The sequence below is a fragment of the Acromyrmex echinatior genome, chromosome 11 (assembly GCF_024713525.1).
Source record: "Acromyrmex echinatior isolate Ae372 chromosome 11, ASM2471352v2, whole genome shotgun sequence".
Taxonomy (NCBI): domain Eukaryota; kingdom Metazoa; phylum Arthropoda; class Insecta; order Hymenoptera; family Formicidae; genus Acromyrmex; species Acromyrmex echinatior.
In genome coordinates, this window is record NC_141862.1 from 4,180,235 (window position 1) to 4,207,824 (window position 27,590).

The 27,590-nt window shown below is 36.8% G+C and overlaps 3 protein-coding genes and 1 long non-coding RNA gene across 4 annotated transcripts; 3 read left to right on the plus strand and 1 right to left on the minus strand.

Moving 5' to 3' along the window:
- Positions 1–4,909: 4,909 nt before the first annotated feature.
- On the plus strand, positions 4,910–5,930 carry LOC105143755 (mariner Mos1 transposase). The gene is made up of 3 exons (XM_011052231.2): positions 4,910–5,159; positions 5,291–5,486; positions 5,723–5,930. Exons 1-3 carry the CDS (start codon positions 4,910–4,912, stop codon positions 5,928–5,930), a joined length of 654 nt encoding a protein of 217 aa, XP_011050533.2.
- Positions 5,931–10,209: 4,279 nt separating this feature from the next.
- Positions 10,210–16,393, minus strand: LOC147908074 (uncharacterized). Its single transcript, XR_015546761.1, has 2 exons — positions 14,441–16,393; positions 10,210–14,371 (listed from the first exon to the last, which is right to left on the minus strand). It is a non-coding gene; the product is annotated as an uncharacterized LOC147908074 (long non-coding RNA).
- A 7,519-nt stretch (positions 16,394–23,912) lies between these two features.
- LOC147908075 (uncharacterized) lies at positions 23,913–25,694 on the plus strand. The gene is made up of 3 exons (XM_087411534.1): positions 23,913–24,236; positions 24,485–24,944; positions 25,015–25,694. The coding sequence occupies exons 1-3, from the start codon at positions 23,913–23,915 to the stop codon at positions 25,692–25,694; spliced, it is 1,464 nt and encodes a 487-aa protein (XP_087267660.1).
- A 45-nt stretch (positions 25,695–25,739) lies between these two features.
- On the plus strand, positions 25,740–26,678 carry LOC147908076 (uncharacterized). Its single transcript, XM_087411535.1, has one exon. The coding sequence runs from the start codon at positions 25,740–25,742 to the stop codon at positions 26,676–26,678; it is 939 nt and encodes a 312-aa protein (XP_087267661.1).
- The last annotated feature ends 912 nt before the right edge of the window (positions 26,679–27,590 follow it).

Consider the following 27,590-nt stretch of genomic DNA (forward strand, 5'->3'; position numbering starts at 1 on the left):
TCAGCCAATTTTCGAATTCCATCTCGAAAAAATGACTCGTCTTTGGAGGCGATCCAATTTTGGAGCCAATTTTCGATTTCTGCGAAAGAAGTGAACCGGTACCAAATCCTTCGGAACAACTAATAATTAGAAGGAGCAATGTCCGCAAAATACGGCGGGTGCGGTAAAACATCCCATTTGAGCCATTGCGTTTCCAAATATTTTTTTACGATTTTTGCGACATGAGGCCGAGCGTTATCATGAAGAAAAATAACTTTATCATGTCTTTGCTCATATTCCGGCCGTTTTTCTCGCAATGCTCAAACGAATCAATTGTAACCGATACCAATATCGCCTGTAATGGAATCGCCAAGTTTCAGTAGCTCATAGTAAACAACCCTTTTAATCCCATCAGATACAGAGCATGATCTTCGAATCATGAATGTTCAGCTTTGGTGTTGAAGTTGAGGTCGATGGCAACGATTGACCGGGCTTAGCGTAGTATTTTTTCTTCTTGGGGTTGTCGTAGAATATCCACTTCTTATCTCTAGTCACAATCCGATGCAAAAAACCTTTTCTTTGTTGTCTTTGAATTAGCTGTTCGCAAGTGAAAAATCGCCTTTCAACGTCTCTCGGTTTCAGTTCATAAGGCACCCAATTTCCTTGTTTTTGAATTATTCCCATGGCTCTCAATCGTGCAGAAATGGCTTGTTGAGTTGCTCCCAATGATTCTGCAAGCTCCTCTTGCATTTGACTCTGATCTTCTTCGAGTAATGCCTCTAATTTTTTGTCTTCGAATTTTTTTGGCTGTCCAGAGCGAGGTTGTCTTCAACGCTGAAATCTCCATCCTTCAAACGTCGAAATCATTCCCTACATGATTTATCAGTTGGAGCAGTGTTACCATAAACTTCGACAAGCATTCGATGGGCTTCAGCTGCACTTTTCTTCCAATTAAAGCAGAAAATTAGAACCTCCCGCAAATGCTGCTTGGTTAACACAAAATTTGACATTTCAAATACAATAAAAATCAAGGTTTTTGTATGAAATTCAAAGATATAAACTGAATATTATTAGCAGATATCTAATCTCTCTGAAAACGCCAAAATCAGCTGTCACTATGAATCATTCACAACAGCCGGAGCCATCTTTTGGAAAACTGAACTAATTTGTACTCCCAATATATTGTACTTTACCGACGACAATTACTTATGCATATTAGCATGGATTACGTATACACGGAAGCGTTAATAATTAATTCTCGAAAATGATATGTTGTAATACAACTTTATTACACATGATTGAATTCGTAAAAAAATATTAGGTGTACAAAAAAGTTCTGAGCTTTTTTTTGTAAAATTCAATCTTTATTCAAAAACAAACGAAAAAATATTAATCAGCGAAATATTCTCCGTTTGCATCAACGACCTTTTGCCATATTTCGGGGAGCTTGCGAATTCCTTGACGATAGAAACTCACCGGCTTCGAAGCGATAAAGTCATCAATGCATTTTCGTATCTCTTCTAATCTCACGAAATGTGTATCAGCCAAATGATGCTGCAGCGACCGGAATAGGTAGTAATCGGAAGGCGCCATGTCTGGACTATACGCCGCGTGCGGAAGAAGTTCCCAGCCTAACGCAAAGATATGGTCCTGAGTCGCTTTCGCAACATGAGGTCGAGCATTGTCATGAAGCAAGATCATTTTACAACGTCCTTAGCCAGTAAATGGCCTCTTTTCTTCTAATGCATCGCTCAAATTGGTCAATTGTTGTTGGGAGCGGTCTGCCGTGACTGTTTCACCCGGTTGTAACAACTCGTAATACAACACACCCTTCCAATCCCACCAGATACAGAGCAAAACCTTCTTGGCGTGGATATTGGGCTTTGGCGTCGATGTCGAAGGTTGACCCAGGATCAACCCATGATTTTCTACGTTTAAGGTTATCATAAAGAATCCACTTTTCATCGCCTGTAATGATTTTGTGCAGAAAATCTTTTTTCCGGAACTTTGAAAATAAAGTGAGTGCAGTGTCACGCCGTCGATTTTTGTTGTCTTCGGACAATTCATGCGGAACCCATCTGCCTTCCTTCTGAACCTTTCCCATCGTATGTAATCGTACGGAAATGGCTTGCTGCATAACGCCAAACTGTTCTGCAAGCTCCTTTTCAGTTTGCGCAGAGTTTATATCCAGCAGTGCTTGCAATTCGTCCGTTTCAATCTTTTCAGGGCGTCCAGCACGCGATTCATCTTTAAGACTGAAATCTCCTTGGCGAAACTTTTGATACCGTCTTTTACATGTAGCATGACTTACAGCATTCTCTCCATATGCAGCACAAATCATTGCAGTGGCTTCAGCAGCATTTTTCTTCAGATGAAACGCGAAGTGGATGGAAAATCGAATATGCTCTTTTGTTATTGCCATCGTGAACACTACTAATTTTTGAGGTTATGTGCATCAAACGCCAAACCGTATGGCATTTTAGAAGGCCAAATGTTAACGCTTTAAAACCGCAAAAGGGCGGAAAGATATATAAAATTTAAATTGTTATTTCGGTTGTATCAAATCTAAAGCTCAGAACTTTTTTGTACACCTAATAATCTATAATTTGGTAAAAAAATTTGAAAATTTAAAAAATTATGGGGATATTTTGTTAAACAAAAAAATAAACAAAATTTTTTTTATCCATAACTTTAAAGTATTCTTGAAACTGTATAACTTTTGTTAAAAAAATTTTGTTCTATCTTTTATACTTCCAACGATATTCGCCTTGAATGAAAATACCGTTTTTTTTAAGAGTTTCGCTTCTTAAACATAAGTTAGCGCACATATAAAAAAATACATATCTTTTAGGTTTTCATATTTCACAACATATCTCATGAAAAATCGGTTGCGGACAGTTGTGAACTTTCCCTTGTTAGTTCTCATCAGCAAAATGCATAAATACCCAAATATCTAATTATATTAATATATTATGAGGATCATCTCATGTTCGATAATAGATAATATAACAGATTTCTAAGAATTATCTCACCTTCGTGTTACAAAGGATATTGCAACCATATCATACGTAGTCAAACTTGATAATTAATAAACGATGCAATGAAGAGTCATGATTCCAAATCAATTCATCGGTTAATAGCGAGAAAGGGCAGTCAGTATAAATAAATGAATAAATTCTAGTCATATTAATAATGTAGTTTGATGTCAGATCATATAAATAGTTGTACATACGTCCTTAATACAATAATATTGATAGATAACTAAACATTATAAATTATCGTCGAAATTGAAACTATAAAAAAATTAACAGTTTGTAATTTAAAAACTATTTTTAACAATTAAAAATACATGGTAAACCGATAATAAATTATAATTTTATGTACGTGTATATATATAAATTTTTTCAATTGAACAAAAGCACGACGCGAAGTATAAATAATGACGCTTTAATAATTTAATTAACAAAATTGAATAATTATCAAGGAATAAAGAATAAAGATTATGCAACACTTACATTAATATGAAGACAAATATAAATTATATGTAATGGTAAGTTAGCAGCAGTCTATTAAAAATGTAAGATAGAATTTAGAATCGGTTATATTCACTAATGCCCAACCAATCTTAACTGTAAGAGAGTATAAACGCAAATGTTACCATACATATGTTAAAAAGTCAAAAGACAAAAGAACTAAGCGCTGTCGTTTTTGTTATTATTAAAAATTAACAGATAATAATAATAATTTAACAGATAAACATATATGTCTTCTAGAGATTCGGTGTCTTTTTTTAAATTTATACCATTTAACTGTTTTTTTATATGTAGTGTTTCCGAAATGAGTCTTTTATTATAATTTGGTTCCGTATCCATTATTCTGACATTCTTCCAATCAAAATTATGATTGTATTATATGTTCTGTTATAATCGAATGTCTAGATGAGTCAAACTTTATATTTTTAATATGCTCATTTATTCTGGTATTGAGTTTCCTCTTCGTCTGTCCCATATAAGATACGTCACAATTGTTACATTGGATCTTATAAATTACATTATTATTCTCAGAAATTACTTTTTGTCTTTATGCGCTTTTATGAATTTGTTCAATTTGTTAATACATTTGTAACCTATACTATATACTTTTACATACATATGGTATCATTTGCGTTTATCTCTCTCATAGTCAAGATCAGTCGGGCATTAGTGAATATAACTGATTCTAAATTCAACATTTTTAATAGACTGTTGCTAACTTATAATTTGCCTTCATATTAATGTAAATGTTGTAACCTTTCTTCTTTATTCCTTGATGATTATTTAATTTTGTTAATTGACATTATAAATTTAAAGCGTCGTTATTTGTATTTCGCGTTGTGCTTTTGTTCAATTGAAAAAAATTTGTATATATTCACGTACATAAAATTATAATTTATTATCGGTTTATCATATATTTTTAATTGTTAAAGATAGTTTTTAAATTACAAACTGTTAATTTCTTTATAGTTTCAATTTCGACGATAATTTATTCTGTTTAGTTTATCTACCAATATTATTGTATTAAGGACGTACATATAATTATTTATATGATCTGATATCAAACTACAGCATTAATATGACTGGAATTTATTCATTTATTCATACTGCCCTTTCTCGCTATTAACCGATGAATTGATTCAGAATCATGACTCTTCACTACATCGTTTATTAATTATCAAGTTTGACTACATATGATATGATTACGATATAAAAGGTGTAGTAAAAAGAAATCCATTATTTTTCCAATAGATGACTTTAGTAATCTGTATCTCGCGTTGTATAAGTGCGATCGGGTTACGCTAGATGGCGTTAGAAAGATAAGATTTCGTACTAAAAAAACTTCTGAGACAGTTTTGTGATTGTTTGACTCAGTATTGTTTGAGCGCGCGTCAAAAATGGACACCAGCAAAAAGAAAATACGACATATTTTACAGTTTTTCTTCGATAAAGGCGAAAACGCAAGCCAGGCGGCTGAAAATGTGAATAGTGTTTATGGTCCTGATACTGTAACAACCAATCACGCGCAATTTTGGTTTCGTCGATTCCGTTCCGGTAATTTTGATGTCAAAGATGCACTACGCTCTGGAAGCCCAATTGTCGAAAATGTCGATAAAATAAATGGAAATCGTCGAGTCCGACCGTCATGTAAGCACTGTTTCGATTTCCCAGGAGCTAAACATTGCACAAAAAACCGTTTGGAACCACTTGAATAAGGCTGGATATAAAAAGAAGCTCGATGTATGGGTGCCACGAGTTAACGCAAAAAAACCTCATAGACCGAATTTCCATCTGCGAATTGCTGCTGAATCGTAACAAAATCAACCCATTTCTGAAGCGGATGGTGACTGATGATGAAAAGTGGGTCACTTATGACAACATTAAGCGAAAAAAGTCGTGGTCGAATCGCGGTGAGCCGGCGCAAATGGTGGCCAAGCCAGGATTGACGGTCAGGAAGGTTTTGCTGTGTGTTCAGTGAGATTGGCAGGGAATCATCTACTATGAGCTGCTCCCCTACGGCCAAACTGTTAATTCGGATCTGTACTGTCAACAATTGGACCGAAAGAAGTAATCGCCCAGAAGCGGCCAGCGTTGGCCAATAGGAGAGGAATTGTGTTCCATCAGGACAACGCCAGGCCACACACATCAATAGTGACTCGCCAGAAGCTCCGGGAGCTTGGTTAGGAGGTTCTTATGCATCCACCTTATAGTGCGAACCTGGCTCCAAGTGATTACCACCTGTTCCTGTCTATGGCGAATGATTTTGCTAGTGAAAAATTCGCCTCAAGAGAAGCTTGTGAAAATCGACTGTCCCAGTTTTTTGCTAATAGGGACGAGGGTTTCTATGAGAGAGGCATAATGGAATTACCTTTAAAATGGCAACAAGTTATCGAACAAAACGGTGCATATTTGACCTAAATCGGATCATTCTAATTATACTAAATAAAGCCTTCAATTTCATGCAAAAATAATGGATATCTTGTTACTACACCTTATACTATTCTTTGTAACACGAAGGTGAGATGATTCTTAGAAATCTGTTATATTATCTATTGTAACTCGAACGTGAGATGATCCTCACAATATGTTAATATAATTAGATATTTGGTATTTTGCGATTGATGAGGACTAAGTATAATCTAAACGTACCGTTGAAACCTATCATCGAAAAATTTGTGATTAATAAATATTATTTAGTACACCTAACTATAGCTCGTTTAATGTATTGACCTGGGTTTTACTATTTATTAACTTGTTAAAAAATGCATTTATTTTTATCATAAGATACATGATTCTGGGGCAGTTTCACCATTTAATAACATTAATTTAAAAAATAAAACATTTTTTTAATAAAATGTCATGCACTTTTAATTGGCAATCTTATGACGATACGATGGATTTTTTCAATCATTTCTGTAGTGATTTCAACTGGATGTCCGGGGCCTTCATCTTTGGTTGATATCCCCGTGAACTCTATTCAACTCGGCTTTGATCTGCGCAGCCGTCCACTTCTTTAAATAAAAATATTTAATTACTGCATGGAGTTCATATTTCTCTATTTTTACGACAACTGCTGCCATACTCACTTCCAACGTCTGCCACACGTAAACTAAGCGTCGCTTTTCGCTGAAACTTGATATGAGGCAATTTGAATAGTGTTACTTCCTGGCTATATACTACATAGTTCATTATGGCGCCATCTCGTAAAAATTTACCTGTCTTATGACGTACTTTAAAACGCCTTATATTTGGCGATAATGTATGAGACTATTGCCAACGAATCATGATAATATCTAAGGTAAATGTACCAGTTAGTGGACATGATTTAATTATCGGATGAAGTCAGAGGCGGACCAGGCGAACGAGTAAGTACCTGGTGAGACCTTAAGAAAAGGGCAAGAACAAAAATTGTAAACGCTTTTTTTTGAAGCCCATCACATATGAGTGATTTTGTTAAAAGAAATTTTTGATTAGTTTTGGTTAATTTTATTAACACTATTGAATTTTAATTGTTGAAGATGTGTCGTAATGTTTGTATTCTTTAAAAAAAGCTGCTATTTTTAATTATTTATGTAAGTAGCAATACTGTAAAGATTTTGGATTAAAAAACTATAGGCGCGTAGGGCGCGGGCGCGGAGAGTATTCGTAGGCGCGGGTACTCGTGGACATGGGTATGTCACGGGGGAAGGGAGGTGACAGCGCAGAAAAGGCCTCTTGTCGAAGACATTGACTGTTTACATAAACATCAAATATTAATGATATGTGCCGCGAACTCTCTCCCCAAAAATGCATCGCGGACAAAATATTTTAAACAAAATATATAATAAAAATTCTTACTTTCTCCGCGTCCTCCTTCCCCTTCTCCTCTTCCCCCTCTCCATCTTCCTCTTCGCTTTAATGGTCATCCTCCTCTTCCTCTTCCTGCTCAATCAGGGCACTAAGAAGATAAACTCCTAAGTTGAGTTCATTTATTGTATCAAATAATTGCGATATTTCTTCCGCAGGGTATTTCAGGGAAGGAGGAGAATTCTCCACTTCTCTGGTGGAGATCTTGGACTCCCGGTGGACACTCTCTTTTTCTTCTTCTTCTTCCTCTTCCTCCTCTTCATCTTCTTCTTCCTCCTCTTCCTCTTCAGCTTCAGTCACGTGAAAGTTCAAGAGTTCAAATTCGCTCGATAGATAGAGGCTCATCATGAAATCCGCAAATTCTTGAGGACTTATGTTGTTAAAATTTATAGGCAGGTCACCCATGTATAATTCTTCTTCCTCTTGGTCTTTCTCTTCTTTCTCTTCAATCTTTTCTTCTTCCATTCTTTTCTTCTTCCTCATCCTCTTGCTCTTCCTCCTCTTCTTCCACTACCTCATCAACCTCCACAATCTCGCCAATCTTGAGAAGGTGATGGAATAACTCAATTTCGCCGACATGTAACTGAGTGATATCAATTGCAATAGTCTTATTATTCAGTCGGACGAAGGGACCTGAGGAAGAAGAAGCAGTCGCCACAACTTTTTGTTGTTGTTTATCATTCATTGTTTACAGATAATAAAACTACACTGTAAAAATCACTTTTACTTAATTACGTACACGTGCAAAAATAATCTACCATTATGGATAAATGATGGAATATTCTTGCACGTTTTATAAAAAATCACTCGTATAAAGAAAAATGAACTTCGCGCAAACGAAGTTTGACAAAGCTGATGCTGAGAATCATCCTTCGCTGCGGCGAAGCTACCGGGATATTAGTTATGAGCGACCGTTGTATATTAAACGCTTTAAATTATAAGTATAGCTGGCTGTAGAATTCTAGAAACGTTAAGAGAAACGCTGACAGGTGTTTATATAAACTAAATGCGACGGCGCATCGAGGTATAGGATATGATGAATGGATGGGAAGTAAAGACAGTACATATATATAGTAACGTGAACGAAAAAAATTTTTAATCATATTATTGATTTCGTACGTATTAAAAACTAAAATTAATAACTCAATCGACAAGCTGATGCTTGTCGAATATATTGCTGTCGCGTTCTTGTATACGCGATATTGGAGAATCGCATATACTTATATATATTGATCATATCTAGTCTAGGTAATCGTTCAAATGTTACATTGATACATCCGTCAAACTTGGAGAACGTTCTTGGAGACGCGATATTGGAGAATAGCATATACTTATATATATTGACCATATCTAGTCTAGCTAATCATTCAAATATTACATTGATATATCGGTCAAACTCAAACAACGTCACAGCGTTGTTTCAATCATAATCATGTTTACGGATGAAGAACCGAAACGTATGAGCATAGCATCGCTCAGCATGCAAACTCTAGCGGCCCAACGCTTATAATTGTCTTTGTATTCGTTTCAAATCTTGTAAATATTCCGCTGCTCGTAGAGGCCCTTCCATGTTTTGAGAGAGAGTTTTTGTCCGTAATGATCTCCCAAAGCGATCTCCACATAACTCGGTGGACCAATATTGATTCCAATTTCTAAAAACTTGTAGCCTATAGCCGTCAAGTCTAATAATAACATTTACTAAGTAAACGCACCGCGCGATGCTCCATACATGCTGTATACATACATAATATTTGAAAACATGTTTTTTTATTTTTGATGTAGCATTGAAACTTACATGTTACTATAGTTCTTCTTCGTACGATGCGCTGCTCTCTTTAGCGAAGTACATTCTGAACCGTTCGTAAAAGCAGATATCGCAAAATTGATTGTACCGCATAAATTGTGACGTATGGTAATACTTCTATAATAGAATCGAAGAACTCCCTCCCCCTCTTTCCAAGAATTCCAAACGTACCGCAATACATTTTATCGCAACTTTTTACGTTTTTTTGTTCGCGAGTATATCAATGTTATATATATACAAGTATATATATATATATATATATATATATATATATATATATGTATATATATATATATACACACACACACACACACACAAAAAGCTAGATACTGAGAATGCCTTGGGGAAAAAACATCAAAGTTGTCAACGTGTTTATCATCATCAAAATATAAGACATAAAGTATATATACAATATATATATATATATATATATATATATATATATATATATATATATATACTTTATGTCTTATATTTTGATGATGATAAACACGTTGACGACTTTGATGTTTTTTCCCCAAAGCATTCCCAGTATCTAGTTTTTTCCTTCGATAGGGGACTTGGTGGACCTGATGGCACGAGACAGTACCTCTTTTGCTCGACTTTCGACGGTGTATGTATTCTTTTACTCGGTCCATGCTTAACGCACGTAACTGAAGCTTACGATTGAATAAAAAAAAGTCTTATATACTGCTTATACACTGTCAGATCGGTGAGTATATCGCGACGCGCGTAAGAGAAGCATTGATGTTTTTCAGACATATATGTACATACATGTACATACATAAGTACATATGTATATACATGTACATACATACGTACATACATACATTCACACATGCTTACATACATACATACATATATATTAGGTGTTGGAATTAATTCGTAGCGTTTTACAAGTGATGGGAAGTACTTTCATTAATGTATTTTTTAATGCTCATGTGAAATAAATAACATTCTTTCATTAAAAACGCTACGAATTAATTCCAACACCTAATACATATACGTATTACAAAGAAAGGGAAAAGAAATACATAATAAATAACGTATTTTTAACGTAACGTTAACGTATTTTTATTTAAAAAATTTTTTTGCAACCATCAGTTACATATTTTCAATACTTTGTAACGTGCAATTCTTAACATGTCCACATCGCACAGTATTAGTAACATCCATATTAGTTAAAGATTCTATATCTTCGTAAACTGCATCTAAAGTCTCGATGTATATACATTCTCGCTCATCATCCAGAAACAAGATAGCATCATCTTCAAAGATAGCCATCATGATCAAGTGTTTTGTCTCGCTGTATAGGATCCTTCCGTCCTCCCATCGCAATACAAGATGATAAGCAATCAATCAAGAAATGCAAGATCTGTCGGATCTTGTCAAAAATTTCCATGACACGGGATTCGTAAAAATGTAAAGCGTGAGACCGGTCCTCTATTTCAGCATTGCCTTCCTTCACGATAAATTTTTTGTTACTAATGAATCCCCCCCCCTTGAAGATCCACGAATATTAGTAGGGACATATTGTCGAAAAGAAGAAGAAGAAGACTGCGATCGATTGCGACGTATCGCAGATTTTATATCGTGTCGAATGCACTTAGATACTTTTGCGCCCAACGTTGATAAACGAATTATACTGATCTACGCGATCGTATACGATGAGACAATAGGCTGTCGTATTTACAGGCACGTTCTGTTTATATTCAAAGTCCACGGTGCCAATCTTGACTAATTCGTTCGAGAGCAATTGATGCACGAACCATTACGTAGAAAAGTCGTAAAGGTGTATCTCGAGATACTCGTATCCGTAGTAGCCCTTGCAGAAAATTTTTATCAAAATCCAGATTCAAGTCATCATACGGATAACATTCCTAGTTCAGGTAGAGTTTTGCATTGGTTAATTTGCAGTCGAATCAACTTAGATCCTCGGACATGATGTTTTTTCAGCTTGTATGTATAGCGAAGATGATATAGCATAGCTTCTCGAGCTGAATAGCCGTCTTGATGATCCACAAATGCTTGGTTGTGCTTTGCAAAAGTGGAAACTCGTACAGATCCCACGAGCGAAAAGCCATGCTCAGATATTGTCCGCTTTCCAAAGCGCGCAGCATCGACAGCTTATTTACCTCGCTCAATAACACGTACAGCGGCATTCGCCACTGTACTTTGAATAATTCAAGCGTTGGCTCTATCGGATTTCACGTCCGATAATTATTAACGTTGCGGTCGTATCAAAATCAACTTGTGACGAGCGTTGATCACCACACGTTTGTAATCCTCGCAAAATATGGCCCCATATGGCGAAGAAAAAAGTTCTGTACCATCACGATAACGCACCGTCACATATGTCCTTGAAAGCGATGGTCAAATACGATTCAAATTGGTTGCTCACCCACCGTATTCTCCAGACTTGGCCCCGACTATTATCTGTTCTCAAACCTCAAGCGGTGGCTCCAGGGAAAGAGATTCACATCGAATGAGGAAGTCATCGCGGAAACCGAGGCGTATTTCGAAGGCTTGGACGTTTCGTACTACAGAAAGGGCATCGAAATGTTGGAAAATCGCTATACCAAGTGTATCGCCCTCGAAGGGCAACTATGTTGAGGAATAAATATAACTTTGCACAAAAAACGCTTGTTTTCATGAAAAATCCCGGGACTTTTCAGCCCATGTAGTATATTACAAAGATATCCTCATGGTAACGTCTCTGTCGAGTCTGGTACAACGTATCGTTTGTCGTCATATGGATTCAGAGCGATTTTTGATTCGAATATCGTGTACACCTCGTGTAATTTAAATCGTATACACAATTGACAAGTCAACAAGTTTCAATCTCTTCAAACATCGCGTATAATCGTCGAATGTTATCGTTCGCGTTACGACGTCTTTACGTCTTTCATCTCTTTAATGTCCTTCTTGTCATCTATCCTCACCGCGTACATCTTCGCTCTGAGTCCCACGAATTCATTATCGTACAATTATTCATTCTTCATCAGGTCGGGTACTTATTCGCGAGAGGCATACCGTACACGTTGTCCATCGGATAATCGCTCGTGTTAAATCTAGCGATATCGCCTTTCATCATCTCGTAAATGTTCTTGCACTCGACGCGGTATATAAGACTGTCCGATATACATGATCTTGCATTTGTCGCGATACATCGGTGACATGTACTCGTGGTGAAATTCGTATAAGCAGACTTTCGATATGTCGAGTATACACATACCCACGTAAATCGGCTTGTTGAACTTCATCTCAAGTTTGTGCTGTTCGACGGCGATTAAATTTTCCGCAAAGACGCTACGGCTGTGAAAATTCGGTTTTGCGATCATTGCCTCCGTACCGTACCATCCGTCCCATTTTGTCAATAATTTTACGTCGATGTTGCGCACATTCTCCATGGTTTTGCCGAAAATCGTGTTGTTCATTAATTTATACAAATTTTTTTCGAAATCGTTTTTCGCGCGAGTTCTGAAATTTGTATTGAGTTGGATATAGGATTACTCGCGAATCCATGGAGATTGCACGAATTGTAGCACCCGATGGATCTTTGTTATTCGAGAACCGTGACATTGCTGCAGATTATAGTAATGGATGATGTAACGCTGTTTATCGTATAGCATCGCTAGAAGTTTATTTCGCGCTTGCCAGGCGGTTTATCGCACGTTGGGCAGAAAGGTAGATCAGTGTGTCGGTCATGCAGATATTATAGATATTCGAAATCAACCTCGAGAATATAACCTGTGAGTGAATTCGGAGTGATCGCGCTTGCGTTCAAAATTCGCAGCGTCTTTGATCTATCGAAATTTGGCATGTGGCAGCGATTGACACGTCGCCCATTCGTACAGATTATTCATGTCATAATACATAAGGTACGATGATGGTTTCGGCGAATCATATGAAAGTTATTTACTTGTTATTAGCCTGCGCGTATCTATCTGAATATGACTGAGGCCACCGCGTATACCGTGCTCGAATAGAACCATATCGATGTCGGTGAGCAACTCAAATCTTATGCGCGTATGTTTCAACATGGTGTCCCACGTGAAATCCGGCAAGATGTAGTAATGCACGGGATCGAGACTGTAACTCGCGACAATTTTCGCGAAAATTTTCGAAAATATCGGCTAATAACAAGAAATCGGTTTTCAAGTAAAGACCGCTGTACTCGCCGAGCGTTTGAATAGAGAATCGCTGTTAAATGTTCGCGACGTGAGCGTAATCGCTCTCGGATACAGTGTTAACGAACTGAAAAATGATTTACGCGATAAATGTGTAAATGTGGTAAATGCGTGTCTTCTAATTTTTCGACGCAATTAACGTACTCGTATTCGTAGGAAAGACGCCTTTACGTGTGAGAAAATCAAATTCCTCGGCGCTGAGTTTGCAAAATTCTGATTGTGTAATTTTTAGTTTTTCTTTATCGAGATACGACACCAATCAAAGCTCGTATTTAGAAAGAAACAATGAACCTCATTTTTATACAATTTTTCTGAAAATTATTTTCATCTTTGGTGCTGTCGACATGTTTAGTGAATGAAATGTATTTTTCCTTCGTTATGGGAAAGAGATCTACATATCCATCGTATGCGGTTGCAATTTCTTTAATTATAAAATGTGCGTCATAGCCCGATAAATTATGAAATACGACCGGAATATATAGTGAATTTTTACAATTTAGATTGTAGTTTGCATACTGGATCGCGATATCTACTGGTGAGATAACAATGATCGCGTACCCGCGTGTCGTCTGGCGCAAACGATTTCTCGCAGATGTGACAAGGCGTCGCACTATGGTATATCTTCCATTGTTCTTTCGACAACGCTACCATGGGCACGTTAGTGAATACGATTTTTCAATACGCTAAGTCTTGGAGTTATCGTGCGAACCACGCTAGACAGTCTTTATCGCGACGGAAATGATATGATGATAACGCATCATCATATGAACATCGCATGTAATATCCTATATTGAATATCTCATGCTGTTGACATGCGTCTTCCTTGTTGAGTTCCATTTTACGTAGAACGCACTCCAGATCGGCATAGACGATGAACGGCACTTGTTCTTTATTGCAGTGGTTTGATTTATTGCAAACTCGAACCATTTGTCGTCCTCGCTCGGCAGTCGGATAGCGCAGTCGTTCATTTTGCCACGTGTGACTGTAATTTTTCATTCGTACTGAAGTAATGAAGACATCTGAAAAACAGAAATTATTACTATTATTATTATTTCGAGAAAATTATATTTTTTTCATGTGTACTTAACGATTACAGAAAAATTTCTTTTTCTTGTCTCTAGTAATTTGCGATCTCACAAGACGGGATTCTTGATTCACATAAAGAGAGCGACACCATCTTGCAAATACAGCATGTTGATGTGCTTCTCCTTCTTGTCACAAGTGAGGCAAGAGGAAGGACTTGTTTATTCTCGATGTCGTACACCATGTTCAAACGTTCGAATTTTGGAATGACTTGTAAAGTCATTGGAAACTCGATGCCGCAAGATTTAACACTATAACAGTATAATGTGGATACGATGAATTACGAGTCACATTTTTTTCTGCGAGATATAGAAACGACTACCGACCACGCGAAGCATTGTCCATGGATTTCACATTAATTACCGCTTTCTTCAGCATAATTTCTCGCAACACTTCGATGTGGCATCCTGCATGCATGGGATTTAGTTTGTTCACGTTGACAATCAAGTTGACAATCAATTCGCTATCGCGTTCCTGAAACTTTTCGAGTGATGTCAACGTAGGCAACACTCTGTTCGTATCATTTGCGCAAATCGATGCATCGATATATCTCATTGTTCTTTATGTTTATGTTCTTGATGGCACATTCGTTCGCCGCAAACTCATTGTTGAACGCGGTATTCACTTTCACACTATTATGTATTTCTACAGCGTCTCACACTCGTTCGAGCATTGCCCGCGTCTTCCAAAAACTCGAGATGTAGTTGATTACAACACCAGTCAGAATACGGTTCTCGAATACAGCGTTGATCTCTTGCCAGACGAGAGATCTTTCGTCGCCACTCGCGTACTCGCCACCAATGTGCACGAATGTTCCAATTTCACCCGCGAGTCGCGTGATCTTCGCCACCACGGATTGTCTATGTCTAACGGCGAGGCGCGGAAGCTTGGCACAACAAAGTTCTTCGAGCCGTTCGATGCATTCGTCGCATCGTTGCAACCATGTGAAACATTCCATTAGAGTAGCGACCTGGCCGCTCTGCTCCAATAGTTCGCGTTTCACTTGCTCGATTTTTCATGTCTTTTTTTCACAGTCTTTAGATCACGTCGCACTCTTCCACGGAGCACTTGCGCGTGACTCGTTCACAGTCCGCATTCTCTTTGCACTGGCCGCACTACTTTATATCTATAATTTTATAATAATTTAGCATCGTGCTATTATGATTCATAAAGACGGAGTGACAGTTCACATTCATAGCATTCATCATCACACATGTCATGAAAATATTTTTTTTTTACAGCAGGATCCTTCTCGCGATAGTAACTCAGCGTATGTGCTTCGCCAACAGTTCAATTATTTTGCCATACCATTCTTATTTATAACCGAAAATATCCTATTAGGTAATGACTTATACAAATTATCAATATAATTAAGTGGTATAGTTTTTCATTCTGCTTCAATAACATTTATAAGTTCTTTTTGCGACGAGAATTGGCGATTATTTAGGTATACTCATCTAGATAAATATCCTCAAACATTCTCGATTACATTTAAATCCGGAGACTACGCTGGCCAATTTGAACAAGTTATTTTCTCTTTATGCCAAGCTTTAATTAATTTTGTTGTATGTATTATGGCATTGTCATGCTGAAATATCCATTGATCACTTCACATAATCTCAAAAATATTAATTTTTGCGGATTTTAATATTTCCAGACAGTTGATAATTAATATTTTCGAAGATATTTTGCGTCCTTCTTGCCGACCTTCCATGATTTTTAAATCTACGACTCCATTCGAGCTTAATAAATCTCTCCAAACCGATCTTCCTTTTTGTTATGTGCATGTTGAATCGATTGCATATCTTTTATGTATTATACCGTGTACAACTTAAACTTTATACTCTATAAAAATATCGATTTCTTTAATTAGTTAATACACAAGAAAGAATGATTGAAGTATCTGAAAATTTATTATAATTAAATACAGATCTAAAAATAAATTGTTAAACTATCAGAATAATTAAGACATGCCACAGCAAAATACTTTAAGTACCATTTCTTAATTTTTTTAAAAGAAAGAAAAAATCTTTAAAAACTATCACTTCAAAAATGCTACGAAAAATTACTCTAATAAAGATATAAGCAATCAATCTTTATAAAAAATTTTAATTAAATAATCCTAATTTAAAAAATAGTGTTAAAGTTTAAAATTGAAAAACATTGCAAGTCTAAATAAAAATGTTGTTTGCATAAATAGACTTACAACATTTTGAGTTTGTCATCCATTTTTCTCCGCTTGAAGTAGCACACCAAATTATATGATAGAATTATATTAGTATATGATAGAATTACTCATTCATATAATAAAACGGGATATAATTACTCATTCATACAATAAAATGTATTTTTATAATTTTGATACTTACCAAGCAAACCTCAATTATACAGAACGCTCAAACTAGTTTCTAAAATGTCAAAACTATTTGCAGGCTTTACTTGTTATAAATTTTCTACATAATTATTTTAATTTTCAACAAAATTATTTTTAGATGTCAATCTAAATTTTTATATTTGGTTGAGAAACAAGAAAAGTTTGTAGCGCTACGAACTTCAAAATTGAGACAGCTACAACTTCGTTAAAACAAAATTTAAATTTAAAAAAGAGTTTTAAATCTCTATTAAAGCTAAAAACCTCTACTTTCGAAAGACCACAGTATGTTTTTAAGTTCTGTGAGTTCGTAATTTTTACATAGAAAATTACGAGCTAGATAAAATGGAAAACTTTCTTTTCACTTTGTGGGCCTGTCACGCCTAAAAAAAACTTGTGAAAATTTTCGATTTTCGAACGTAAAAGTTAAAGTTTTTCCTACAATTGTTTTTTAAAATTATTCATAAAATTTTGTTATTAAGTTGTAGCGAATTAAATGAAAAGGGCATTTTGATTTTGATTATTATTCATTTCGTTAAAAATTATCATAATTAAAAAACAGATTCTTAAAGTTGAACGTTGCTGTATCAAATTAAACAAAATTTTTTGTTTTAATATGATATGATACAGATAAAGTATAGCGCTATAAATTTTTTATTCCAATCCTTCATTAAAATCGCATTGTTTTCGTGTAAGCAATATATTATAACACTTTTTATTATAAGCAATTAGTATTAATTAGTATCATTTCAACAAGCTATCTCATGTAGAGAATGTCATATATCGCAAGAAAAAGATGGAAGAATTGTTAGATAACAAATATTAATAATTGATGAGAAACTTTTTCTAGAAAAAACGGATATAAAGTTTTGAATACGTATGATTTAATTTTTCAGTCATAAAATCGCGAGAATATCGCAATAATAGTTAGTGTAAACACGACTAAATTTATACGTTCGTATTGGCAATAGAGTCAAAGTTTTCATTTCGCTTACACCGCAAAAAGTTATTCGCGAATAGAAAAAAGGGACGCGTGCTCTCTGATGATCTTCTTCCGAACGTTACGAGCATTATAAAAGTTCTCAAATAAAATTAATGCTCCGTGATTGTCGACTAAATTGGAAACCGTGAACTTGACGCGTAAATTCTCTCCGTCGAAGGGATGAAAATGAAAATTCCGAAGTGACTTGATAAATCGAGCATATTATTGATATTTTAAATAGAAAGATAAACGAATTCAATAATGTGAGACCTACTTCAATTTTCAATTTAATGAAGTACAAATATTTGACGAAAAAAGTATATTCGCCTTAGCTTTTTCAAAGTTTCAATTGAAGTTTAATTGTTGAAATATTTGAATATCGATAAGTCGTAACAAATGACGGATTTCAATTGCTGTAATATTTCTTAATTTTTATTTCGAAGGGAAAAGGAAGATTAGTTCTATTCCAACATTTTTCTCGTTCCGTACTCTCTCGTAACCTTTACGAGTGTGTTTTACGCAGGCTGTTGTATATGTTTAAGAGTAATTCCGGATAACTTTCTGTTTCGAGAAAACCCACGCCCGTTCTATAAAAGCTCACTGAGTGCTAGGCGTTATATTATGTTAGGTTTGTAGCCCGAGGTACCCCAATAACGTTTCAGTTTGTACGAGGCCGAGTCACGTGATTCTTTCTAACTCCGATTTCTCGTTTACAGGTTTTCACGGTATGTATTTGCTTGGGAATTCAATTTCCGGAATCATGTTATCGAGCGAGGTAATGTTCTTCACGCGTGCATTTCAAAGAATGAGAAATATTGCAAGTCGATTATGCAAAAATACGAAATATCCAATGAATTGTTAGGTACATGAAAAATATTGTATCAATTTTGAAAAATGTTATTTATCGCTTGATCGTTATTTTTCTGAAACACACGGAAAGGATGGTTTTGAATGGTTTAGAAGTGTTTAAAATTTTTACTTATGGTTAGATACAGATCAGAAAATTATTTTGTTGGACTATCAAAGTAAGTATTATATAAGACGTTTAAACTGATTGTTAAAAAAAATTTATTTACAATATTTTAAGCACTCGTCATGCTTGAGTTTCTTAAATAATTATTTTGATAGTCCAACAAAATTATTTTTAGATCTGTATTTTTAAATTTTCAAATTATTTTTCAATCCTTAATTTTTTAGATAAAACCGTTCTTTTCATCTAGTAAAAAATGTTTTGTAATGTGATTAATAAATGCCGAATTTTTATGCAAATTCTTGTTATTAAAAAAAGCAATTAATAAATAACATTTTGATTAATTACCTTATATATTTATACTGTAATATATATAGTATTAATATACATTTTCTTTGGAAGGTAAATGAAACTATGTGTTATAAAACATTGTTCTTTATATTAATAATGTTTAATTACATTATTAATATTAAGCTAGAAATGATTTAATTCGATTTTTTTTACATTTGCGAATAAACCAAATAAACATCTTAGTATAATACATACACTATTTATTTTTTTATATGGTCGTTGAATAGTTATGAACAATTTTTTGTTTAAAAAATCTAAACTTTAAATAAAAATTCTTAAAAAATTTTATAAGCTTAATTGGATCAAAATGAACATTTTTTGTCTCTTAGACTTTTTTGATAAAGTCAATAGTTTTTAAGATAAAAAAATGTCTAAATTTAAAAAATAACTATGATTTTTTTCTCACAAATTAATCACGTAAGTATGCAGAACAAAACCTTTTTCGAATCCTTGTTATGACTCAAATAGTGATAATAAATCGAGGGAAATCGAAAAACAATAAATTTTTCGGCTGCAATATTGATAATAATCTTTGACTCAAATAGTAATAATAAATCAGGGGAAGTCGAAAAATATATGGTCTACTTATTTTTTTTAATTGTTTATTCTACCTTATCTCTTAGGGGCGCATGACTTCCATTCGAATTTCTTCGCGTAGAAGTCGTGCGCTCCCAAGCAGGGGGGGGGGGGAGAGATGGAATGGAAGTCGCTTCGCGTGGAAAGTCATGCGTCTCTATCAGACTTCTGTCATAACACTAGACTGCTGGCTCCCCACTTTTCCTTATATAAAAGTGTTGCCTGCGAGTAGTGAATGCGCAATAGAAAACCATCATGTATAGAAAAGAGATGCCAATAGGTCACGTGATCAGCCTCTCTGTGATTAGTTCTTATAAGTATATAAGAATGTCATTGGCGATCTAACTTTTAATTTTCACGAACTGTTACAAATCACGTGCACCACTATTTATTTCAGATCCTTTCATTTCATGCAAAAACACATTGACTAAGCCTAATTTCGTTCATTCTGTGTGTGTATATATAATTATACTCTTCGAATATATGAAAATATATAAACATGTTTTGCGCATGCGCGATTTTACAATGCGCATGTGCCACGAGTAATACATATTATCTGACAACAGGAAAAGTAGGAAATTAGCTGTCTAGTATTATAATAGAAGTGGTCTCTATGTGCTACTATATGTAACATTTCCAATGAAAATTTTTTTTGTTTTTCGACTTCTCTTGACTTATTATTACTATTTGAATCATAACAAAGATTATTACCAACATTGCAGCCAAAAAATATCGAAATTTGAAAATGTCCTATTTTGCATAATTACCATTAATCATCTATTAATTAATAGGAATAACAAACGAAAAATTCGGCCAATCTTAATCTATAATCTATAACGAGAATTTTATTTTTTTTATTTGCACTATTAATAACAGTGAAAACTTCATTATAATGAAGCTCTGAAAGCGCATCTGCGACGCATGAGTGGTCTCAACGCCGAATCTGAACTGGTATCACAGCTGAGCACAGCACTTGTTTTTAAATTGAAATATATCTATATTAGGATATAAACATTAATAAAATACGAATTTTTAATATTTTTATTGCATATGTTGGAAACGCGCCCCAGTACTGTTGACATAGAGGGCGAGACGCGTGTTACCGGCCGAGGAGTGACTTTGAGGAAGATGCCGGAAGTAGCTGCGTGTGAACGGAAGAAGATGAGATCGGATCGCGAGCAGAGGGAGTGCCCGCCATTATATATTTCCCGCCATTATAGCCGTTCGCCTCTTTTTACTGTCATTGTTACTACGTTAAATCCGAGTATGCTCTCACTGTTTTATAATAAAGTAGCGTGTTCGTGTAAAAATAAGAAGAAGTGTCTAATATTATTGAGAACCTTACGATCTCGAAACCGCGGCTGCAACATTCTGGCGACCGTGACAGAACTGAGAAATTTCGTTGTAGCCGTTTCATAGCAAGCAGAGATCGTAAGAAAGTAATCCATAGACATGGAACAAGTAAAGTTAACGCTAAAAATAACACGATCCGCCTTTACGAGAGTGTACTTCCTTCCGGACTGAGCAGTCGAAGGAATTGCCGGACATAACCTCATTGCAAGTCAGCTTCGCGTTGCTACGAGACAAAACGAGTGAGCTTAATGAGCTAAATCAAAAGCTGCAGACCTTGATGATCGAAACTGGAGACTCTGAAGAAACCATTGGAAGAGAGGCACAACACGCAGATGAGTATGCCACGAAATCAACCAGCAAGCCAACCATCAAGCAAAGGTCGGGCTAACCTGTCTTTTAGAGCGGAAGAATGAACTCGAAACACCGACACCGACTCCGCAACGGACTACCACGACAACACAGGAAAGTATACGCGCATTGAAATTGCCGAAAATTGAATTGAGAAAGTTTGGCAGTGATATCAAAGATTGGCTTCCGTTTTGGAGTACTTTTAAAAAAATTCATGAAGACGCGACGCTGTCGAGGAAAGATAAATTCCAATATTTGGTACAGTCTATGGTAAAAGATTCGCGCGCGTTTGAAGTAGTGAATAGTTTTCCACTAACGGCCGGTAATTATGAGAAAGCCATACACAGCCTCGAGTCTCGATTCGGCAAAAAAGACTTATTGATTGTGTTTGAGATCGGTAATTCGAAAAGAAAAGCAAGAATTCTTTCAGTCGACCGACAGTAATTGTCATTGAACGCACGCATAAAGTGAGCTCATGATTTCATCTCGAGCATGATCTATTATAAATCCTCGATAAAAAATCAGCGATTTGGCGTTCTTTGTTCTTTTTAAAAACAAGTCATTACACGCAAACAAGTTGTCGTTACCGGCAACGGACAATCGAAAGTTCTAGAACGATTCAATTCGCGCACGCGAGCGCCGCGCTCCGACGAATACGTCACGCGCTGTCACCAATCCCACGCACGGATTTTCTGTCGCGCATGACTGTTACGTTGAACGTCGTTAGAGAAGAATCCAAAGCGCCAATCAATTTTGTACACCTAATGCCACGTAATAATTACGATTGTGGCAAAATTTTATTGGATTTTTTCCAAGAAGAAAGCCCAGGCCGAAAACAATAAATGCTTTGATCTCGCCGGCCTCCTTCTTAGAGTCTAAAAGTTCTTAGAGTTTTTAGAGTCATAATCTCGCTACTATATCGCTTCGTAAAATCGCCGTGCTAACCGCTTAGTGAAAACCGCTATAAAACGAATCTTTCGAGAAGTGCCGAGAAAATCGCCGAGATTTTCCATTACCGCGATTCCAAAATATCATTTGGAAAAGGTGACCGCATTTAATATTCTGTTAATCTAATATTTAATTAATTATATTTTTTGACTTTGTAACTGAGCATATTAAAGAAAATTTTTTTGTTAAATTACAAAGAAACGGAGTTCTCTTTACTGTCGCTTATCATATCAACCTTGTGCCGTTTTATCACTCGAATTTTTCCGCGCGGTGCGCTCTCGCACAATTGAATATTATGTACGCGAACTTTTAAAGTTAGTCTTAAGTAAGAATAAAAACATGTCACTCGCAATCACTTATGATAAATTAGAGACACATATACGAGCACTTGAAACTTTAGGCGTGACAACAGAAATGTGCGCAGCAATGTTGCTTCCTTTAGTAGAATCCTCACTGCCTGAAGAGACTTTACGTACATGGCAACGAACAAGGATTCAATTAATTCCTCATTCTGACGCGTCTGTTACTGTTGTAATTATTACTGCAAAAGATCGTCTTACTAGTCTAATGACTTTTCTAGGAAGAGAAGTCGAGAGCGAGGAACGTATTCAAATGCATGCTTCGAGAGCAACGATTTCCAGATGACAAAGGACAAAAATAAAAGGAAATCAAAGAGTGAACGAGATCCAGAGATAGCGACAGCGTCTAGCTTATTATCGGCGAAAGAAGCAAAGCCACAGCAATGTATATTTTGTGGAGCTAATCATGACAGCTTGAGTTGTGAAACGGCCAGAAGTATGGACTTAGAAAAGAGAATCCAAGCTGTAAAAGACAAGCAGGGCTGTTTCAATTGTCTAAAAGTAGAGCACAACTATAAAAGATGCACCGTAACAAAATAAAATGCCCTTGGTGCAGCAAAGGACATTGCCTGCTGATGTGTAGAAACCTGTCGAGCAAGGATGAGACCAAGCAAGCGGATGAAAAGAAACCGAAAGAACCAGCTTTTCACGAGGGAAACAGTTGTCTCGCTAATGTCTCTTCGAATACAAAAATGTTTCTGCCTACACTAAAAGTCAAGATGCGAGGTCCAAAAGGCTTGGTGAATGTTCGTGCCGTCATAGATACTGGCTCGCATAGATCTTATGTTTTGGAAAAAGTAGCCAGAGAGCTTGGATACGAGACTGAGAGCGAACAGACGATGATACACTTGTTGTTTGAAGGAACTAAAACCAAACCTCAGAGACACAAAACTTATCGGATCTACATCGGCAACTTAGATGGAACATATAAATGCGACTTCGTAGCTTTGCAACAAAACATTATCTGCCAGGACGCCCCTTGTAATATCGATGATACTTGGATGGATATACTTGAGAAAAAAAACATACGCTTGAGCGACACCGGTGAACGTCAAGAATCCATTTCACTATTGATTGGAGCTGATGTTGCTGGCAAAATATTCACAGGGAAAGTCCTACAGATAAATCAAGGAATAACAGCTTTAGAAACTAAGCTGGATGGACAATCTTGGGTAGGAACATAGACGATGACAGTGGCACCGATACTACGTTGACGATTATGTCGATGTTCACTCAAGAAGCCAACATATCAGATTTATGGAGACTCGATGTCTTGGGCATCACGGATCCTATTGAGAGTGTTACTAAAGAGGCACGTCAAGCTGAAATAAAGACCTCATTTCAAGAGACAACGAAAATCGACAACGAAGGTCGATACGAAGTTCTTCTGCCGTGGAAAGAGAATCATCCATCTCTACGAGATAATCGAGACGTAGCCGAAAAGAGACTAAAAGGCGTTACAAAGAGGTTGCGACAAGAAGATTTATTCGACGACTACCAGGCTGTCTTTGATAATTGGCTCGAAGAAGCGATTATTGAAAGGGTACCTGTACTTGAAGTCGACTAAGAGAGCTACTATCTTCCACACAGACCTGTAGTCAAGAAAGAAGGAATTACGAAGATACGCCCTGTTTTCGATGCGTCAGCAAAAGTCAAGGAATCGCCTTCGCTTAACCAATGCTTGGAGACTGGACCCAATCTTATAGAGTTTATTCCAACATTGCTACATCGATTTCGAGAGAGAAAGATAGGAGTAACAGCTGATATCGCGAAAGCCTTCTTACAAATCAGCGTCTCTCCGTCGGTAGAGATGTTTTGAGATTCCTGTGGTGGAACGTTAACGGAGAAATAGAGATTTATCGACATCGTCGAGTTGTTTTCGGATTGACAAGCAGCCCATTCCTTTTAGGGGCGGCGATTGAATTGCATATTAATAGAGCCTTAAACCCTACCATTTTGCCATATAACAAAGCAGTTTATGAGAAACTGGCAAAATCCTTTTATGTCGATGACTGTGTTACTAGTGTCAATTCTTATTCTGATTTTGAAGTTTTCAGGAGAGAAGCCTGTTCCCTTTTGACTCAAGCCAAATTTGATTTAAGAGATTGGAAATACACTGGCAAGGACTCTGAGAGTCAATCAACGGTGCTTGGACTTATATGGGACACCAAGAGGGATATTTTAATGTTACCGGAATTTCCTGCACCGACGATCACGGAGAAAATACACGAAGAGAGTCATTTTGTCACAAGTACAGAAAGTTTATGACCCTCTCGGATTCGTCTGTCCCGTATTGTTAAAACCAAAATTACTATTGCAAGATCTGTGGAATAAAAACGTGGATTGGGACACGGAAATAAACGACGACATTAAACATGAATTTCTTAAATGGGTTCAACAACTGGGTCTTCTACGCATATTGAAGTTTCCACGATGGATTTTTGGAGAGGAGAGGGGTCCCGACTCACTGTCCTTTCATGTTTTTGTCGACGCCAGTAAAGACGCATACGCGGCGGCAATCTTCGTACGAGTTGAGTCAAGCACAGGAGTCGAGATACATCTCGTAGAAGCGAAATCTAGAGTAGCACCCAAAGAGAAGAAGATCATACCTCGCCTTGAATTACTAGCAGCCTCCATTGGAGCTAGGATGATGCGATCTTTCATAAAGGATATGGATTATCAAGATATCAAGACCTATTTCTGGAGCGACTCGATGACCATTCTAACATGGATTCGACAAACAAGACAATGGGCAGTCTTTGTATGGAATCGTGTTCTGGAAATAAGGAGCCTTACGGATATTAAATCTTGGAGATATGTCCCCGGAGTGATGAACCCAGCAGATTTACCCTCACGAGGTTGTGATGCTAAGAAATTCCTTGAACTGAAATGGTGGGAGGGACCGGAGTGGTTGAAACTACCTCCCGAAGAGTGGCCCAAGGAGGAGGGAGAAATTGACGAGAACATAGTTAACTTAGAGTTACGCAAGACTCCCGGATGATGCAAAGAGAGAATATTCCCTGAGACTACTATTGAAGAAATCGCTATGCTAACCTCTGTAGAACAAGCGAGTGAAGAGACAGTCCCCTGGTATTTGCAGAGATTTTCGATGTATTCCAAAATTCTGTGTACTATCGCGTGGATATTAAGATTTGTGAATAATTGTCGAAGAATTCAAGTAAACAAAACTCAAGAGTTAACTGCCAAAGAAATTACTAAAGCAGAATTGCGTCTCTGTAGACTGGCACAGAAAGAATCATTCCTGGGAAGTAACGATTCACGATTACGAAGCTTAAATGTTTTCGAGGAGAATGGACTAATACGCACAAAGACAATGATCTCCAATCGTCAAGACACTTTTTCTTTCAGATGTCCCGTGGTGTTGGACTCAGCTCATTTATTGACGTTGAAGATCATCTTTCATATTCATCTGAAACTTAATCATGCTGGTATTGACATTGTGATGAATAGTTTACGCGAAAAGTTTGGGGTCCTGCAATGTCGTCGTACGGTACGCTCAGTTATAAGAAAATGCGTCGTTTGTCGTCGGTATGCATCGAAGACAATGAAAGCACCACCTGGATTGTTACCTGAAGACAGAGTGAGAGATGCCGCAGCGTTTGAAGTGATAGGTATCGATTACGCTGGACCACTCTTTTTGAGCGGTGGACAAAAGGCATATATCTGTTTGTTTACTTGTGCAGTCTACCGTGCAGTCCACTTGGAGTTGATTACATCTCTATCAACAGAGGAATTTCTGGAGGCCTTCAGAAGATTTATTGCACGTCGAGGAAGACCTACTGTAGTATATAGCGACAATGGGAAAAATTTTGTAGGGGCCAGGAATCTACTACAGAAGATTAATTGGCGGAAAGTTTCCCAATATTGTGCACTCAATGAGATAACATGCATTTTAATCCACCTTCAACTGCCTGGTGGGGAGGATGGTGGGAGCGACTTATCCGCATCCTTAAGGATCTATTGAAGAGGACATTAAAAAAAACTTCGTTGAGCTACGAAGAAATGAACACAATTTTATGCGATTGCGAGGCTACTATGAATTCAAGACCCCTTACCTACTTGACAGAGGAAAATACTGAAATCACAGCGCTGACTCCAGCAATGTTCATCAGTGACATTCGAGAAAATGGCGTTCCTGACTTGGATCAAGTTTACAAGTCCCACTTTGCAAAGAGGATACGCTATCGTCAAAGATTAAAAGAAGAGTTCAGAAAACGTTTCCGTATACAGTACTTGGGCCAGTTATCTAGACGAACTAAACCCAGCAATAGTTCCGCGTCCGTGGCTGTCGGGGACGTCGTGCTTATTGAAAACAATTTACAAAAGCGATTAGACTGGCCGCTCGCCGTTATTAGAGAAGTCTATCCCGGAAAAGATGGTTACGTGCGGGTGATAAAACTGAAAACGAGCAAAGGTGAACTGGTTCGACCCATTCAAAAACTAATTCCCTTGGAAGTTGAACACTCCAGTCCTGAAGCTGATAACTTTATCGAGTCTACCACTACGACGTCAGAGACTACTAAGGGAAAAGCAGCTAATACCCTCGAAGAGTCTGTAGCTGTCCCTAAAGAGGAACCGAAATCGTTGGAAGAAACTAGCTTAAAGACCCGAAGGGGTCGTATCATCAAGAAACCGGATCGGTTCAAATATTAGAAAATGTTTGTCATTTTATTTTCGTTTTCATTTTTTTTTTAGATAGGTTGAGTTGCTCCTACCAAGAAGTCACAACTCAAGGTGGGAGAGATGTTGGAAACGCGCCCTCAGTACCGTTGACATAGAGGGCGAGACGCGTGTTACCGGCCGAGGAGTGACTTTGAGGAAGATGCCGGAAGTAGCCGCGTGTGAACGGAAGAAGATGAGATCGGATCGCGAGCAG

What these genes read in the sequence shown, in the direction of transcription:
- LOC105143755 (XM_011052231.2), top strand. Translation starts at nt 4,910, where the DNA reads ATGGACACCAGCAAAAAGAAAATACGACATATTTTACAGTTTTTCTTC. An exon ending in TCGTCGAGTCCGACCGTCAT is followed by an intron (nt 5,160 to 5,290) that starts GTAAGCACTGTT and finishes AAAACCTCATAG; the next exon opens with ACCGAATTTCCATCTGCGAA. An exon ending in AAGGTTTTGCTGTGTGTTCA is followed by an intron (nt 5,487 to 5,722) that starts GTGAGATTGGCA and finishes TCCACCTTATAG; the next exon opens with TGCGAACCTGGCTCCAAGTG.
- LOC147908075 (XM_087411534.1), top strand. Translation starts at nt 23,913, where the DNA reads ATGTCGATGTTCACTCAAGAAGCCAACATATCAGATTTATGGAGACTC. An exon ending in AAGAAGCGATTATTGAAAGG is followed by an intron (nt 24,237 to 24,484) that starts GTACCTGTACTT and finishes CTTACAAATCAG; the next exon opens with CGTCTCTCCGTCGGTAGAGA. An exon ending in AGAGAGTCATTTTGTCACAA is followed by an intron (nt 24,945 to 25,014) that starts GTACAGAAAGTT and finishes TACTATTGCAAG; the next exon opens with ATCTGTGGAATAAAAACGTG.
- LOC147908076 (XM_087411535.1), top strand. Translation starts at nt 25,740, where the DNA reads ATGCTAACCTCTGTAGAACAAGCGAGTGAAGAGACAGTCCCCTGGTAT.